Source organism: Triturus cristatus, chromosome 5_1 (assembly GCF_964204655.1).
Source record: "Triturus cristatus chromosome 5_1, aTriCri1.1, whole genome shotgun sequence".
Taxonomy (NCBI): Eukaryota; Metazoa; Chordata; class Amphibia; order Caudata; family Salamandridae; genus Triturus; species Triturus cristatus.
In genome coordinates, this window is record NC_140587.1 from 37,143,273 (window position 1) to 37,160,663 (window position 17,391).

At 45.4% G+C, this 17,391-nt stretch overlaps 1 protein-coding gene across 2 annotated transcripts in view; it reads left to right on the forward strand.

Annotated features, from left to right (window-relative positions):
- Positions 1 to 17,391, forward strand: part of LOC146830084 (uncharacterized) — a 52,128-nt gene that overhangs the window by 2,074 nt on the left and 32,663 nt on the right. The window contains exon 2 of one of the 2 annotated variants that reach the window (XR_014961363.1): positions 10,917 to 12,859. Coding sequence is in view for 1 of the 2 variants with exons in the window: in XM_085604311.1 (XP_085460437.1) it covers positions 11,429 to 12,703 (1,275 nt within the window). In the remaining variant the exon portion in view is untranslated. Of the gene's footprint in view, positions 1 to 10,916; positions 14,592 to 17,391 lie in introns of those variants that run through there. The other variant, XM_085604311.1, reaches the window with a different exon arrangement.

A 17,391-nucleotide genomic window follows, 5' to 3' on the forward strand; every position in this document is an offset into this window, starting at 1 on the left:
TAGGAGGAGGGAGCAGTTTAGAGCATTAAGATTCTTTTGCCAGTCTTGGATTGGTCAGTGGTCACTTTTCGGAGAGAACAGTATTAATTCTGTTTTGCGTTAAACCAAGCTTGGATCTTGGTTAGTGTGACATTGAGGTGTTGGATGTTGCTAAGTGATTTGATTTTGTAGTAGATTTGTGTGTCATCTGCATATAGGTAGTATTTAACTCCTGCTTGTTTCAGAATGATTGTAATGGGTTCCATGAAGAGATAGAAGAGGGATGGTGAGAGGATCGAGCCTTGCGGGACCCCAAGTGTGACTCGTGTTGGCATGGAGAGACAGGAGTTGATTTTAATTTGTTGCGAACGGTGCTGAAGGAAGGAGGTGAACCATTTTAGTACTATGACATTATTGCCAGAGCGCCTCTTCAGAGTCTCAAGTAAAGCTGGCTAATTTAATGTGTCGAATGCCGCTTATAGGTCAAAAAGGATGAGGAGACAAACTTCACCTTCATCTAAGGCTCTGTGGATATCGTCTGAAATATTGAGCAAAGCTGTTTCGGTGCTACAACCTTTCCTGAAACCAGATTGAAAGGTGTCAAAGAGGTTGAAATCATCAATATTTTTGTTAAGTTGTTGGAGAACGCACTTCTCCAATGTTTTAGCTAGGAACGTGAGGTTGGAGATAGGTCTGAGGTTGTTGAGATCGTTTGGGTCTGCCCCTGGTTTCTTGAGGATGGGTGTGATTTGTCCTAGTTGAAGGGAATCTGGGACACAGCCTGAAGTGAGAGAGGAGTTGATAATTTTTGTCCATAAAGGGGCAGATGTGGTTGAGTGTTTTTACTACTGTGGATGGGAGGGGATCCATAGTGTGGGAAGTATGGTTTAAGCTTGCAATTAAATTGAAGACCTCGTTTTCCGACATGAGTTTGAAGTCCGACCAATTAGCATCATTTTTCAGTTGGAAGCGGACCTGGTTGTCCTTGGCATGATTTTGTTCTGTTTAGTCAAGGATGATTAAGGGGGGGCAGGTTGAGAGGGAAGGAGGATTTGAGGTTTGGATGAAGGACTGCTCAATTTTTGTGACTTTATCTGCGAAGAAGCTGGCAATTTCTTTGCATCGGTCCTTGGTGGCTTTTATTTCATGTGGGGGTGTGTTGTTTGTTTGACTTTTAACTATGCTGAAGAGTTCTCTAGGTCTATTATTTTCCTGGTCTAGTTGACTGCGGAAGAAAGAGGCCTTTTCTTTAAAAATGTGTTTTTTATATGCCAACCTGAGCCGATCTAATTTGCGCTATGTGTAATGTCGAAGGGTTTAGTCTCCAACAGCCTCATGCATCAACCCAAAATCCAGTCGGTAAAATACCGATTCGGTAATAGCTCCCGGTATTAAGTAAAAAATACCCAATCCCAATGCATCAATCCAAAAGCAGAAATCGCTATTTAAGGAATCCTTAAATAGCGATTCTTGAAATAGGGATTCCTTAAATACCGATTCCTTAAATAGCGATTGCATTTAAGGAATCCCAAAGTGAGATTCCTTAAATGCAATGCATCAAAGTTAAAAAATTAGCGATTTCGCTAATAGGGGGAGCAAATTACCATGAAGATGAACTCCATGGTAATTTGCAAAAACTTTGAAAAATGCACTTTTGTGCATTTTTCAAAGTTTCATGTTGCGCACACACATGCCCTTAGAGCATGTGTGTGTGCAACATATGTGCACATATCATTTTCAGGGGTGCAACAGGGTGTCCTTTTGACACCCTGGCACCCTTGAAAGTGCTCCCGCTATTAGCGATTCGGTAATACCGAATCGCTAATACAGACTGGCTTTACATTCATTCCTATGGGCCTCCAAGCCCATAGGAATGAATGGGTAGGTATTCCTTATTACCGATTCGGTATTACCGATTCGGTAATAAGGAATATTAAGGAATCGCTATTTGAATAGCGATTCCTACATGCATAGCCTTTTGCTATTCCTTATTAGCGATTCCTTATTTTTCGCTAATAAGGAATCGCAAATGGCATTGTTGATGCATAGGCCCCTAAGTCCCTTTCCGATTGTCTGAGTTGTTGTCTTTCATTATTAAGATCCACGTTGAACCGAGATTTAGATTTGATAGATCTCACCTGTTTGAGTTGCGCTACTTGATCTAACACCTCAGTCATTGTTGAATTAAAGTGAGTTGTGAGGTCATCGGCCATCATAGTGGAAGGCTGGAGCCGTGGATGGGCATGAATCCTGGATTCAAGTTCGGTTATAGGGACTTCTTTGATGTTCTTTTTCCAGTGCTTAGGTTTGTCAGATCATATTGGTTGGTATCTGGCATGTGAGTCAATATTAAACAGTATGAGGTGGTGGTGGTCAGACCAGTCAATGGGAGAAATCGATCTCCGAGAGACCAGCTCATTTTTGGTGGTGATCGCATCTAGAGTTGCCCCTTTGATGTGTGTTGGTTCACTACAGAGTTATTTGAGGTTGGTTATTTCAAGCAGGTTGGAGAGGTTCTGGACTGTGGTGTCTTCTGGGTTGTTCCAGTGAATATTGAAGTCGCCCAGGAACACGTATTTCGTGTCTGTTAGGGTGAAACGTGTTATTAGGTTGGTTAGTTCTTCAGGGAAGAGGGCACGCTCAACAGGAGGATGGTAGAGGGTGTGAAATTTGATGGGCGTGGTGCATTTGACTGTAAGTTCAACACCAAGGTACTCGAGTCAGGTATTCTGTAGATTTTAGTGTGGTAATCTGTACTCCTTCATTGTGAATGATAGCTAGCCCACCACCTGTTTTGATCGGTCTGTCGTGTCTGATGATGTTGTATCCTGTAGGGGTGAGTAGGTCTAGAACGGGGGTAGAGTGGTCATTGAGCCAGGATTCTGTGAGGAATGCAATGTCTATTTCTTCAGCGAGTATAACTTCAGCAATGTCTGTTGCGTGTTGTACTGCTGATCTACCGTTGAGGAGCATGCAAGATAGGGAATCTCAGTGTTTGTGTGTGCTGTATGGATAGAAGTGTACTGAGCAGAAGGTCTGGGCGTGTGGACAGTTCTAGGGATTCTATTTGTGCCAACTATAACTGGGATTGTGAAAGGGTCCGTATTCTGGCTCATTACAAGCTAAGAGTCCTTGATCTCATCTGCTATCAGTGCTGAAATGGGGTGGAGAGCTTGGCTAGGTCGATGTGTCTGACTCCCCAAAGGAATGGAGGGCCATGGGGTGCCAAGTGGGGCCATGGAAGAGGCTGTGTGGGGGGGAAGGTGCATAGCTACCCTGAGTGTATGAGCAAGGTGGCTTAATCCGGTTGGGAAGGACTTGTTGTAGGTGTAGGATATCGTCAGCTAGGGCGTCTGTTTTTTGCTCCATTCGGGTCAGTTTCTGGGTAAGTGAGCTAAAAGAGCTTCTTGCCTTCGGCGGGAGTCGTGTATGACTAGGGTCTGTGGAAGGAGAGAGTACTGGGTTATGGGATTGAACAGTGTCTTCGGGATTAGGAGTGGGAATAGATTGAACGTGGGGAGTCGGGTCCTTGATGCTTCCAGTCTTGAGGTTAGGAGGAGGTGTTGTGGGTCTTGGGTCCAAGGGTGGAGAGTGCAGAATGGTTAGGAGGACGTCCGTGTCCAGGGGATTGGCAGTGAGATTAGAAGTAGGGATGGCTTGGGCATGTGGTCGTGGGTCAGAGGAAGGAGAGTGTGCACTGGTTTGAGGTCAGTCTCCAAGGGATTATCTGTGATGTTGGACATGGAGATGGTTTGGGCAGGTGGAATAGGGTCAGTATCGGATAGTTTGCGAGGGTAGAGTCTCCCGAGGTCAAGAGGGGAGTGTCTGTAGCGAGTTCAGTCGCGGAAAGCCTGTAGGTTGTGTCCGATCTGCCTCGCTCGAGATCAGCCTTGCAGTGTTTATTAAGTGTGAGTTTGCTGGCCCTGGTGGGATCAGTTGATACCATTATAGTGGGTGTTTGACGGCGGAGTGCGATGATGGGGGTAGTGAGATTGTAATGAGTGAAGGTGGATGTCCATGAGTTGAAGAGTGGGTTGTCGTGGAGGGGAGATTTGGATCGGTTCCGAGTTTTTTGTAATTGTGATTGACAATTTTTAACATTGTCCCATGCTCTTGGAACAGTACGGCGTGGATGATGCTGGAGCGATGCTTGTGGCATCAGCCAGGCTGGAGTGGTTTGTATGTTCCTATGTGCATCCCCGCCTGGTCCTTTTATTACCTAGTGCATTTAGAATGACAATGGGTTGGTGGGGCAGCTCTTTTGCTTAGAGGAGGAGCGCAAGCCGGCCCCAGCAGGAAGCTGAGGCTACTTGCAGGGAAACCGCTCTGTTCCCTGCCAGACCCAAAATTCCGGACAAAAGGCGTCCGTAAAAGGGATCCTCATGGACAACGGACGTGAGGTCCAAATTACGGACGGTCCGTGAAATTTACGGACGGTTGGTGACCCTAAGTGAGACATGGCTTATGAGAGAGATGAGGCATCACAGAGAGATGTGGTACTGACTCTGAGAGGGAGTATGCTTAGATATTACTGAGGAGAGCGACAATGCAAAACTGAGAGACTGTTGCACTGACCCTGAGAGAGAGCATGCTTGGATATTACAGATATGAGAGAGATGCAGCATCACTGAGAGATGTGGCACTGACCCTGAGAGCGAGTATGCTTGGATATTACTGCGAGAGATGGCACTGACCCTGAGAGCGAGTATGCTTGGATATTACTGCGAGAGATGAGGCATCACTGAGAGATGTGGCACTGACCCTGAGAGCGAGTATGCTTGGATATTACTGCGAGAGATGAGGCATCACTGAGAGATGTGGCACTGACCCTGAGAGCGAGTATGCTTGGATATTACTGAGGAGAGAGATGCAGCATCCCTGAGTGATATGGTGCTGACCCTGAGAGCGAGTATGCTTGGATATTACTGAGGAGAGAGATGCAGCATCCCTGAGTGATATGGTGCTGACCCTGAGAGCGAGTATGCTTGGATATTACTGAGGAGAGAGATGCAGCATCCCTGAGTGATATGGTGCTGACCCTGAGAGCGAGTATGCTTGGATATTACTGAGGAGAGAGATGCAGTATCCCTGTTGCAATGACCGTGAGAGAGAGTATGTTTGGATATTACAGAGACAGTTGAGGCATCACTGAGAGCTGTGGCACTGAGAGCAAGTATGCTTGGATATTACAGAGGAGAGAGATGCAGCATCACTGAGAGATGTGGCACTGACCCTGAGAGGGAGCATGTTTGGATATTACTGAGAGAGATGGCACTGACCCTGAGAGCGAGTATGCTTGGATATTACTGAGGAGAGAGATGCGACTTCACTGAGAGATGTGGGAGTATATTAGGATATTGATGAGAAAAGAGATGCAGCATCACTTAGAGATGGCGAGCTGATCATGCCTGGGAGGGGTGTCTGGATATTACTAAGGAGAAGGATGAGGCATGTCTGCGATGGGGCTGGACCCTGATTGGGAATGTGGTTAGTCATGGTTGAACGTCCCACTTTTATAAAAGTTTTAGCTGGTCAATGCATAGTGTAAACCCTGTACCGATCCTACATTATAATTTTGTGATAATTATGGGCATTCACTGTATTTTCTTTTTAATTGCTTCAAATTGGAAAGTACAACTATTATTACTTGCACTGGCGCACTCCAGTAGGGCACACTCAGAGGCTGGACCCGGGCACACATCTGCAGCCCCACTCAGGACAGAGATGTACGGCCTGTAGGGCCGAGAGGCTGCTAGACTGTAAGAACTGTGTCTGGGCGCACTCGCAATGTGATTATCTGTGATCATGGTGATACCGCATGTGCCTATGTGTTTTCCTATCTATAAATGCCAATAAAGAATGTTCAAAAAAAAAAAAAAAAAAACTATTATTACTTGCACATGCAATGTTTATTTTAAATAATTTCAGATTACCTGAAACAAAAACAGTTCTCCACCTTTATGCCTGCAAACTGAGCCTGTAAATCCGAGATCTTTGTGAGGGTGGAGGTGGTGGGTGGCATTCTGTCTGCACGCCACCCATCTACCAACATTGTTCAGGCTGTTGGCCATGATTTGTTTCTTGGAGCGTAGAGAAGTTGAATCTCATCTAAGCGTGTTTGTCTTAAGAGTTGCGCTATGTATTTCTGCTGTTGACCCTGTTACATTTGATTTGTTGGTTCTTTCAGCTTTTCTTCCTTGCCAAGTCTGCCATCTTGTTCCACTTACCTGTTCTTATACATTTCTTGTTATGGTTGACCCAATCTGATGCTCTATTAATATATTCACCCCTTTATCCTATGCAGAGTTGTGCTTTGAGGCCCCTCGCATTGAAAGACTGTCTTTTTATGTTCAACTTTGCTGCTTGTGAGCAGCAGGCCTTGTCGGTACCTTAATCCTTTACTTCTTTCTTCCCAGACAAGCAATAGACTATGTGTGTATGGATTTCCTTTTATAAAATTCTTCTTTCTTCCTCGAAACATCTTCCACTGAACCATCATCCCAAACCTTCCTCCAGTTCATCCACCCTGGAACTAACTTGTGTGCTTTTCTACTACGGAAAAGTTATAAAGGAGTTTTGTTGGTCACAGAGTGGAAAGATAGACTGGAATACACCCTGCAAGTGTGGGAAATCTCTTACAGATTCATTTGTCAATTTTAGCTAGTTCTGCCTTCTTTCAAAGTGTCATTAAGACATTATCATCCCATTGCTTTGTGGGTGATGTACTGAACACTTTTTGTGTGAGATGCCGCAGCATTCCAAAAAAACTCTCAACTTCCAGTGAGACCTAGGAAAATCCTCAGTGATACAACTCTTAAATAAACTTGATGACTGTCCCAGAAGTAATGTCCCATACACACACACACAACTGCTAGCCATCTAGAGAACGTATCCATAGCTGCATTTAGAGAGGGAGTATTACTCTCACCCATCAAAGATCCCACAGTGTTGAACAAAATTTCCTCCTATGGGCCACTTGGAAGATCTCTGCAAACCATAGGTGGCATGCCTGTCTGCTAAGGTTGTCACTAGTACGACATTCATCTCAACATCTATGTCAACATCTTGCCACCAAAAATCTGCTTTGATGTCTTCTTTAGTTTAAGTGAACTTCATGAGCAGTGTCCAAAACCTTCTTTCACAGCATAAAAGGAATAACTAATTAGTTAATAACTAATAACTAATCTAGATCCTGATCAACTTCACCTGTCCACTGCTGTTCCTGACTAGCACCTTGTGTAATTAAGTAAACCATTTCGCCAAGCCATACTACGTTATAAGTGTCAATGTTAGTTTATTGTTTAGTGGATGGAACCATACCAATTTATGTACAAAACAGTATAAATAGCCAGACTCATCCAGATACAACTGTTAAACAAGCATTTTAATGCGATAGGTCTTGCATTTGCGAGAATTTAAGTTATTGGCATTGTAAATGACTTTTATCTCTTTTGATAATTAACACATAAATATGAGGCATTGTCATTTAAAATGCCAATAACGCAAGCTCTTGTAAATGCGAGACGTATTTAGTTTCAAAGTAGCTGCCGCCATTGTCCCGGGCTGCTTGGAAAGTGAGAGTGTGCATGGCGCACTGAATGTTGCAGCAAAGCATGTTGTGCCTACAGTAGGAGAAACTCATTAAAGAAAATAGTGCTTACAGACTAAATAAGACATACCATGTAACAGAAGTAAAAGGGCCAGTCCTCATGGGAGGTTACCAATGAAGACCAGGCAGTACTAAGGAGGGACTTACAAGCCTATTATGGAATCAGAAGCCAGCATTCACAAAGGACAGTGACGCAATCAAGTGACAAGCATTGGCATAGCCAATAGGTCTCGCCTTTGGGACCTTTTAAAGTGTTTAGCCATGCAACAGTTGCATAACTAAATACTTATAAGGTCCCAAAAGCGAGACCTATTGGCTATGCAAAGAGGCCGTGGGGCAGCTAAAGTGATCACGATCAAACTTCAAAGCGGCCGTGAAAGTAATCGAGGTAAAGTGCGGCGCCCGCGCACATGCACTGTTGCTCTAGGCTGGCCTGGTAGCACTTTTTGGAGCCCTCTCAATAAGTCTTGCCAGACCAGCGCATGCGCTGGGTCAGGCGAGACCTAAAAAATACGGGCGGAGCTTTAAGTCCATACTCTAATACAGCATGCATTGCAGAGCAGCGCATGTGCTGCCCAGGCTTGACCTAAAAAGAGTAGGTATTTACCCTGCCATTAAAATTATTGCTAAAACCCAAGTCACCCTCTGTGACGGTGAGTGAGATTAATTGTGATAAAATCTTTTGAGTTATAAAATTAAAATGAGAGAAGAGGATTTAAGCATAGGGGAAAAGGATACCGGATTGGGTGTGAGTGCCCATAGGTAGTGGCAGTGACCCCCCTCCGTGCCCATGGCGAAAGGTTCCCCTGGAATATGGTATGAATGCAGTACTTAGTCTCAGGAAAAAAGGGCAGTTGGTAAGAATGGTGGCTGTGCCCCGGGTTAACTCCTGAGGGCAACAACCAAGGACAACAGAGTTATAAAAAACAGTTTGTACAGTTCGTAAACGAAGGCTCCATCGCCACTTTGAGACCCTATTTAGGGTTTCTGCATGGTTTTTTAGAGCGATCATGAGAGCCAAAAAGTGTTTTGTGCAGTAGGTAGTCTGTGAGCCACTAGCCATGCTGATTTTCCATTTGAGGGTTTCTGAGTGCTGTACTCCGTTATGAGGATATGAGCAAAGGTAACTGGTTAGGAGTCAGTGGTTCGATGTCGAAAGTGAGCGCTGTGTTCTTTACCTTATTTAAAGCACCTTGATAGAGTTCTGACATCGGATCGTTGTAAAAGGTATTGCATCAGATCCTGTCTCATAGTGCACCTACCTTGATAGACTACTACACAATTAGTTTTGCCAGAAATATATCGCATATAAAAGTTATGTTCCTGCAACTCTAAAACCCATTTTCTAAGTCGGCTGAGGCAGAGCTGATGCCCTTTATTGTAAAAAATCTCTTTCAGAGATTTGTGACCTGATCAAATAATAAAAGTATTACCCAAAGGACATTTCGGAAGTGTTCCACTTCCTGCTAAGGCTTTATTCTCTCTTACAGAGTAGTTGAGTTTGGCAGCTGTAAGCATCCTGGATGGGAAATAAATGTTTTTATCACCCTCTTGGTCTTCTTCTAAAAGTACAGCACCAAGACCTTTTACACTGCCATCTGTGTTTACTATGCTTTTTTTCCAGGCTTCAATGTGTGAGGAAATGGGGTGTAGTATATGGTGTGGTTGTGAAACCTCACCGTGTAATACATGCACCAACCCCTATAGGACCAGTAGGTTTTGTCTGTCAAATTATAGCTCAATCCTGGGTAGCATGGGCACCGAGTAGCAAGGCATACACAGAGAAACAAGTCTAAAGCGTTTAAGAAATCTGAGAACAGTTTGTAAAAATAGAATATACTTTATGAATTGATGGACAACAAAACAAAAAGATCCACCAAAGGGTTCCAGAGATATAGCATTTACAAGGTATGGTATATCAAAGCACTTCAATCAACCACGAACAAGCATTGCCAAATTCCACAAATTTGACACTTAGAACCTTTTCGAAAAGCTACTTGGGCAAGTGTAGGTGCAGTTGGGTTGAGTCACTTTAGGCGACCAACTCCAGTAGGAGGGCAATCTGGTCTGTGTCAGGTCATGGGTCATCTATTGCTGTATAGTAGGAGGCACATTGTCAAGCTATGGCAGCCCCCCATTGTGTTTGATCCCGATGTCATCCATGATGTGGGCAATAAGCGTTCGGCAGGGCCTTTTGGTGCAAAGTGAGTGTAGCGTTGTGCTTGTTTTGTACCCCCACTGGTATATGTGGCTGTGTGTGCTAAGCCATTCAGCTTTTGCTTTTGTTATGAAGTAACTGAACATAGTCTGATTTTATAGGAGGTCTCGAAGCTTGTTGGGGTTTGTGTTTGGTCATATTCTGCCTCCAGTTCCAAATGCAAGACTCGAGATCAGCTAGCTCCTGCAAGTGCCTTTTGCACTCTCCAGACATGTAACTGATAATGACTCCTTTAATCGTTGCCTTGAACAGTTCCCATAAAGTCTCTGAGGATTCCATGTAGCCTTGATTAGTTTCGAGATAATCCTCTTTGGGCATTTGTATAAGCAGCTTGGTCTTTGCATCCTGTAGCCACCAGGCATCTAGGCACTGCCTGCATGTTTACTGGCTCAAAATGTAGTGTGAGGCTTGGGTTGTGGGTCATCCACACGTTAATGAGCAGAAATATTTTCCTGCAAAATCCCTCAGTGGATTATTAACATTTTGTCTGCGAAATGGAATTAAATATTCTCACACAGCTTTTGCTGTCCATAGTTGAGATTTGACTTGCCTTATGATATTGCAGGTCTGAAGTTATATAAAGTGGCTCTTTTGATAGATTTGGTGCACTGCTAATTTGCTCAGTGTCAATTCCATTACAGAAGGGCACTTCCCAAAGTGATCAAGATCCTTGTACTTTCTGATTGTTCTTCCATGGATATGGTTGTTTTGGGCCTGGACCAATGGAGCGATCTCTCATTAGCTCAAGTGGTCCTAATAGTCAGTGGTCAGGCTTGGGGGGTTACTAATGCTGGATTTGGGCTGCCAACCAATTAAGTGTCAGTCAAAGGGCACCAAACTTAAATAAGCCTTATTTTGAAACTAAGCACAATGTTGTGGTCAGGATTTATGATTGGTGATGGTGCCCATCGGACCGAGTAGTTCACCGGTTGCGACTAGAATGCTATACACTGTGACTCGGACCTTTATAACTATAGTGCAGCTATTGAAGCTGTGCCCCTCTGCTTCAAAATCATTCTCCCTCATCCAACTTCTGTGTTATAGCTTCTTGGCTGAGATCAGCTACCTGATTTAATTTGCACCGTTACAGAATTTTTTTCTCATTCGCAGAATCGACGGACCTGATGAAGAGACCACAGTACCAGAGAAGTCCTGAGCAGCATCAGCGAAAGAAAAATTGTATCAGTGTGTAGAATCTGAATAAACCTCCATTGGAAGGAAGGCCCTGTAAACACATTGTGCAATTCATTTTTGGGAGAAAAGGCTTTATATAGAGCTCATCTTTATGGAAACTTTGAAGATCCACACCAGTAATAACCTGTATCAACATAGAAAGTGAAAATGCTTTGTTTATTTTTTTCTATATTAACCTCAGATGTTCTGCTCTGGCTAGAAACCATGTTAGGGTACGGAGTTTGAGAAAATCTTCACTTGGAGCTCACATCTGTACTTGCATTCGATGATCAATAATGAGGGGTAAACCCACCCAGATATAGAGTGACCTCATTTTCATTCTAATGTAAAATTAATGTAGTATAGAAATATCCTCAGGAGACACCATTCCAGTGTAAAATGTGTAAGAAAAGCTTGACTCGCAGAACCTTGTGTTGAATTGTCAGAGAATGCTTTCAGGGGAGAAACTCTACCACTATGTGGAATGTGGGAAAAGGTGCCCTGAGGACTCTTCACTGCACAGCCATGACATAAATTCTGAGGAGAATAGGTCATACCAGTGTATGGAATGTGACAAAAGTTTCACCGAGCCAAAGAAGCTTTTGAGTCACCAGAGAGTCCATACTTGTGAAAAACGCTATCATTGTACAGAATGTGGGAAAAGATTCATAGCTAGCCACCATTTGTTGATACACCAGAGAGTCCATACTGGTGAGAAACCGTATCATTGTACAGAATGTGGGAAACTCTTCTCTCAGAAAATAAACCTTTTAGTACATCAGAGAATCCATACTGGTGAGAAACCCCATCAGTGTGCAGAATGTGGGACAATCTTTTCTCGGAAAAGCCATCTTCTCGTACATCAAAGGCTCCACACTGGTGAGAAACCCTTTCCGTGTACAGACTGTGGAAAAACTTTCACTTGGAAGAGCACATTGGTGAAACACCAGTTAACCTGTACTAATGAGAAACCCTACCACTGTACAGAATGTGGTCAAGTCTTCGCTGAGACAAGTGCACTAATGAAGCATCAGGAAATCCATACTGGTAAGAAACCCTTTCAGTGTACAGAATGTGGGAGAAGCTTCACTATAGGATACCATTTGTTGAGACACCAGAGATTCCATACTGGTGAGAAACCCTATCAGTGTGCAGAATGTGGGAAAAGCTTCACTCATAAGACATATCTGTTAAGACACCAAAGAGTTCACAATACTGAGCAACCTTATCAATGTACAGAATGTGGGAAAAACTTCATTCATAAGGCATATCTGTTAAGACACCAAAGACTCCACGCTACTGCAAAACCCTACCACTGTTCAGAATGTGGAAAAGGCTACGCGGATACAAGTACGCTAATGGCCCATCAAATAATTCATACAGGCGAGAAACCCTTTCAGTGTACAGAGTGTGGGAAAAGCTTCAGTACGAAGCACATCCTGGTGAATCATCGGAGGATTCATAGTGGTGAGAAACCCTTCCAGTGTACAGAATGTGGAAAAAGCTTCACTCTCAAGAGCACACTGTTAGGACATCAGAGAATTCATACCGGTGAGAAACCTTTTCATTGTACAGACTGTGGCAAAAGATTCAATCGATCACACACTTTATTGAGACACCAGAAAGTCCATACTGGTGAGAAACTGTATTTGTGCACCGAAAGTGGGGAAAACTTCACTCAGAGCACAGATCTGCTCGATCTTGAGAGAATCTATACTTCGTAAAGGAGGATGTGGTGTAGAAAATGTCAGAAATTCACACAGTTGACACTCTGTTGCTGCATGTGGGAAAAACTTCACTCAGACAAGCAAACAGTTCATACATCAGAGAATCTGTACTGGTGAGAAACCCTACCACTGCACAGACTAGAAAAAGACTCGGTGAGTAGTGCAGCCTGGTAATTTAAAGAAAAAATGTTCCTGATGTTAACATCTAGGAGAGCCAGTGATGACAGTCTGTGGCAGGGTTCTTCAAACTGTAGGGCGCCCCTCCCCCACCCAGGGGGGCGCCAGGCTCTTGCCTAAAGAAGCATTATGCTGATAACTGTGCTTTGGTTTAAGCTGGAAAAAAACGTGCAGCAGTAAGCCAGCTTTAATGGGCCATCACTAACATGTTCTGTCATTTATATCCTAGCTGGGAGTATGTGTCAAAAGGGAAGGGACTCCAAATATTCTTCAAATTCCCAACCCTCACTTCTAATAATCACACTGTGGATAGGTGTACATTTTAATAAAACCTGCCCGACCAGAATAGTATGTTTGGCAATCACGTAATTGATTTTATTTTTAAAAATGTACTGAATTTAACTGCAATGTTTAAATAAGTCAAGACCTATTTAAACATTGCCAATTTAATAGAATAATTGTGAAAAATTCTGAGGAGGGCTCAATGATTTGCTTTTTCTTTCGGGAGGGGGGGATGGCATTAAAAAGATTGAAAACTACTGTTGAATAGTGTTCCATGAGAAAAGAAGCATTGCAACCTAATAAATCAAACTCATTTTGGAAAGTATTCTCTCAGACCACAAAATACAGTCGGGAAGTGTGTATCATCTATTCTCAGATCATAATTAGAAATCTTGCAGCCAGAAGCTGCATAAAAATTATCAGGAGTGAGCAAATGATGAGAATCGAAATACTGGGACATTTTTTAGAGCGATCCAAGGTCCCCCCTAAAAGAATAGCAAATAATACAACTAATAAGGGCTGCAAAGTATCACGGGCAAGAAGCTAAGAAGGGTTTCCGATGAAAAAAGAGCCTAAGCAGTGGCGATGAATCCTGGTGCCATAAAATAACTTTGAATTGAGTGCCTTACTGCAGGCAAGGAAATAAGTGTTCCAGTCTTGGTGCATATAAAGGAATGCAAATTTGCACCTTTAGGGTCTGCTGGAAATCTTTAGTGAACATTTCTTTTGTTTCCTTGTCTGTAGTGCTGATTAGAATATAATAACTCTCAAGCAGTCTAGTTTTTATGCAAATGTTTCTGGTAGTGATCTAACAATGCAGTCCATGAACATTCAAAAATCTGTGGGTGATCGAAGGATGCTAGAGCATGAATGCTCCATGATTGACAGACCAACCTTATGTTAAAAATGGTGAAACTCAGAATCTGCATGTCCTTTTACGGTTAAAAGTATCTCTTCGCGATGACGCATGAGATCCTTCACACGAGTGTCTGAAAATGTATACCTCAGAATTGCCCTTGATAGCGATGCCTTGCGAGCCCCTTCTGTTTTCAAGCTATTTGTTAGTTTTTCCAAAGCTGTTAAAATAAGTGAGGATGTTACTCCCAGCATTATTAGAATAAATCATTTGAATCCTAATCTATATGGATGATATAATGATTCTGGATCTAACCTAGTGTAACTCAAGCATGGTTTAAATGAATAGGGTATACACAGAGAGTGCTTGAACACTCAAATCAAATGTGAAACTGATAAATAGATTTACAAAGAAGTGTGCATTTTATTGGAGCTTGTGAAAGTACCTTTGTAGCAGGTGAATGACTACACATAAATATGGCGACGGCTATACCTTTGAATACTCATGTAACATCTTATGTTAATCAGTAACTGAGTGCCCAGGCAATAAAGTTGATTTATGAACCTCCAACAGTGACCTTTTTCTATAGCATATTTATGAACTTCTAATGTTTTCCTGGATATCAAATACTAACCTAGAACTGTGATGTGGAAAAAGTGATTTGTTTTAAAAGGTGTAACTCAGAAGTGAAATAAAAGTTGGAATTTGATTTGACAGCTGGAATGCAATATATTGCGGTTTGCTGGTGCACATATTTCTCAAAAAGATTATTTAAATAGAAATAGTTTTGAGAGGGCAGAGATTGGGTAACACCATTTATTGGGAATGTAGTGTGTCTGACTCGTGCAGTTTCAGGTCTTCAGATTCTGCACATATTAGGATGATTCAAGAGACGGCAGTGACATGGCAAAAAAACAAAAATAAATGGTTACATTATTGTTAGACGGCGACCTCAGAGGAGCCCGGAAAGGGGGTCCTGGCTACCCTGAGACCCACCCTCAAAGTATCGTAGCCGGGCACTGGTGGGAGACTCCTCAGGAGGAGGAATCCCGTATCGAGGATCGTACTTCTGGCACCACACGACACAGAAACACCACACCGTGCGTTCTTAGGAATCACTCTTTATCAAACAGGTTAGCACTGCAAATATGTACAAGGAGAGCGCGGGCTCAATGAGTCTCGGAAGGGATAGGGGGTAGCGGGACAGTCTCTGGTAAGGTTGAAGGCAAGGACGTACCCGGCGCACAGCTCACAATCCTCGAGCTGGGTGGTAGGCTTGTTGTCGTTGGGGTCCGGCGGGACCAGTGGAGTTGGTGGAAGCCGCGAGTCACTCAGCGGGCTCAGGTACAGTTCGGAGGTCTTACGATCTTCAGGGAGCCGCGAGTCACTCAGCAGGGCTCAAGTACAAGTTCGGAGGTCTTACGATCTTCGGGGAGCCGCGAGTCACTCAGCAGGGCTCAGGTACAAGTTCGGAGGTCTTACGATCTTCAGGGAGCCGCGAGTCACTCAGCAGGGCTCAGGGGGTTCCAAGTTCCAGGAGCCGCGACCGCGTCAGCAGGCTCTCGTTGTTCCAGCGTCGAATCTGCCGGACAGTCTCAGAGCACCCCTTGTTATAGGTCGACCCCTCTTTGATGTCCGGAGGCTGTGCAGGCAGGGGTCTTGTCACCTGGGGGTCGCTTGTCGGGGTTTCCTGCCATTGTCTTTTGATCCGTTCAGGCCCGGGTCGGGAGGAGTCCTAGACACCCAGCAGGCGTGGAGCCAGCTCTCAGGGAGGCCGGAGGGCCGATCGAAACTCATCGTCCCAGGGGAGTTCAGAGGTGCGATAGAACTGCTCCTCCCTCTCTCATCCCCTGGCAAGCGTGGTGTCCTCCAGCCGGAGTGGCGCCGCTAGGCCCGGGTCGCGCTGGGGCCGGGCGGCCATCTTGGTGCGTGAAGTGGGCACGCGGGCCCGGGGTGGCCGAAGGGAGAGAGGCCATGGACGAGGATGTCCGGGTCGGGTGCGTGTGTTCTGGTGGAAAGGATTGGCTAGGCCGTGGGCTCGGGGCTGCAGGTACCAGGTTAGGTGGTGCGGGGACAAGTAGAGCCATGCTACGAGGCCGGGTCCAACACGCGTCCCCCCCCAGCTGAAAGCCGGAGAGAACTGCCCATCATCTTGGGGGGTTCTCTTCGCTGAGGCGGAAGAACCGGGAGAGGCCGTCAGCGTTGGCATGGTCCGTACCAGGGCGATGTTCTACGGTGAAATCCACCCCCTGGAGGGAGATCGACCACCGCAGTAGCTTGGGGTTTTCTCCTCGCATCTGCATGAGCCATCGCAAGGGCCGATGGTCGGTTTGGACTTTGAAATGGGTGCCGAACAGGTAGGGGCGTAGTTTCTTGAGTGCCCAGACCACGGCAAAGGCTTCGCGCTCAATGGTGCTCCATCTCTGTTCTCTGGGCAACAGCCGCCGGCTGAGGAAGGCGATGGGCTGGTCTAGGCCTTGGTCATTCACCTGGGACAGGACGGCCCCAATGCCATGCTCGGAGGCATCGGTTTGGACTACAAACTCCTTGGAGTAGTCGGGAGCCTGGAGGACGGGGGCAGTACACATGGCCTTCTTTAGGGCATTGAACGCCTCCTGGCAGGCAGTCGTCCACTGCACCTTCTTTGGCTGTTTTTTGGATGTGAGTTCTGTGAGGGGGCCGACAAGACTGCCATACCCCCGGATGAATCTTCGGTAGTAGCCAGTGAGGCCCAGAAAGGCTCGGACCTCCGTTTGGGTGGTGGGGGGTTCCCAGGCCAAGATGGCGTCGATCTTCAGCTGTAGAGGGGCGACCTGGCCACTCCCGACCTGGTGCCCCAGGTAGACTACGGATCCTTGCCCAATTTGGCACTTGCTGGCTTTTACTGTGAGGCCTGCCTGGCGCAGGGCGGTTAGCACCCTCCGGAGGTGCTGGAGGTGCTCACTCCATTCGGAACTGAAAACAGCGATGTCGTCTAGATAAGCCGCGCTGAACTGTTCCAGCCCGGCCAGGACTCTATTCACCAGTCGCTGGAAGGTGGCCGGGGCATTTTTCATTCCGAAGGGCATTACGCGGAAGCGGTAAGGCCCATCTGGGGTGGAGAAGGCAGACCGCTCCTTGGCTCCCTCGGTGAGCGCAATCTGCCAGTATCCGCAGGTGAGGTCGAATGTGCTGAGGAACCGGGCTGCCCCGAGTCGGTCAATGAGCTCGTCGGCCCGTGGAATGGGGTGGGCATCGGCTCGGGTGACGTCATTGAGCCCCCGGTAGTCCACACAGAATCGGAGCTCGGGGGCGACACCGGGGGCCGCTGCCTTCGGGACCAGGACCACGGGGCTGGCCCAGGGACTGTCAGATGGCTCGATTACCCCCA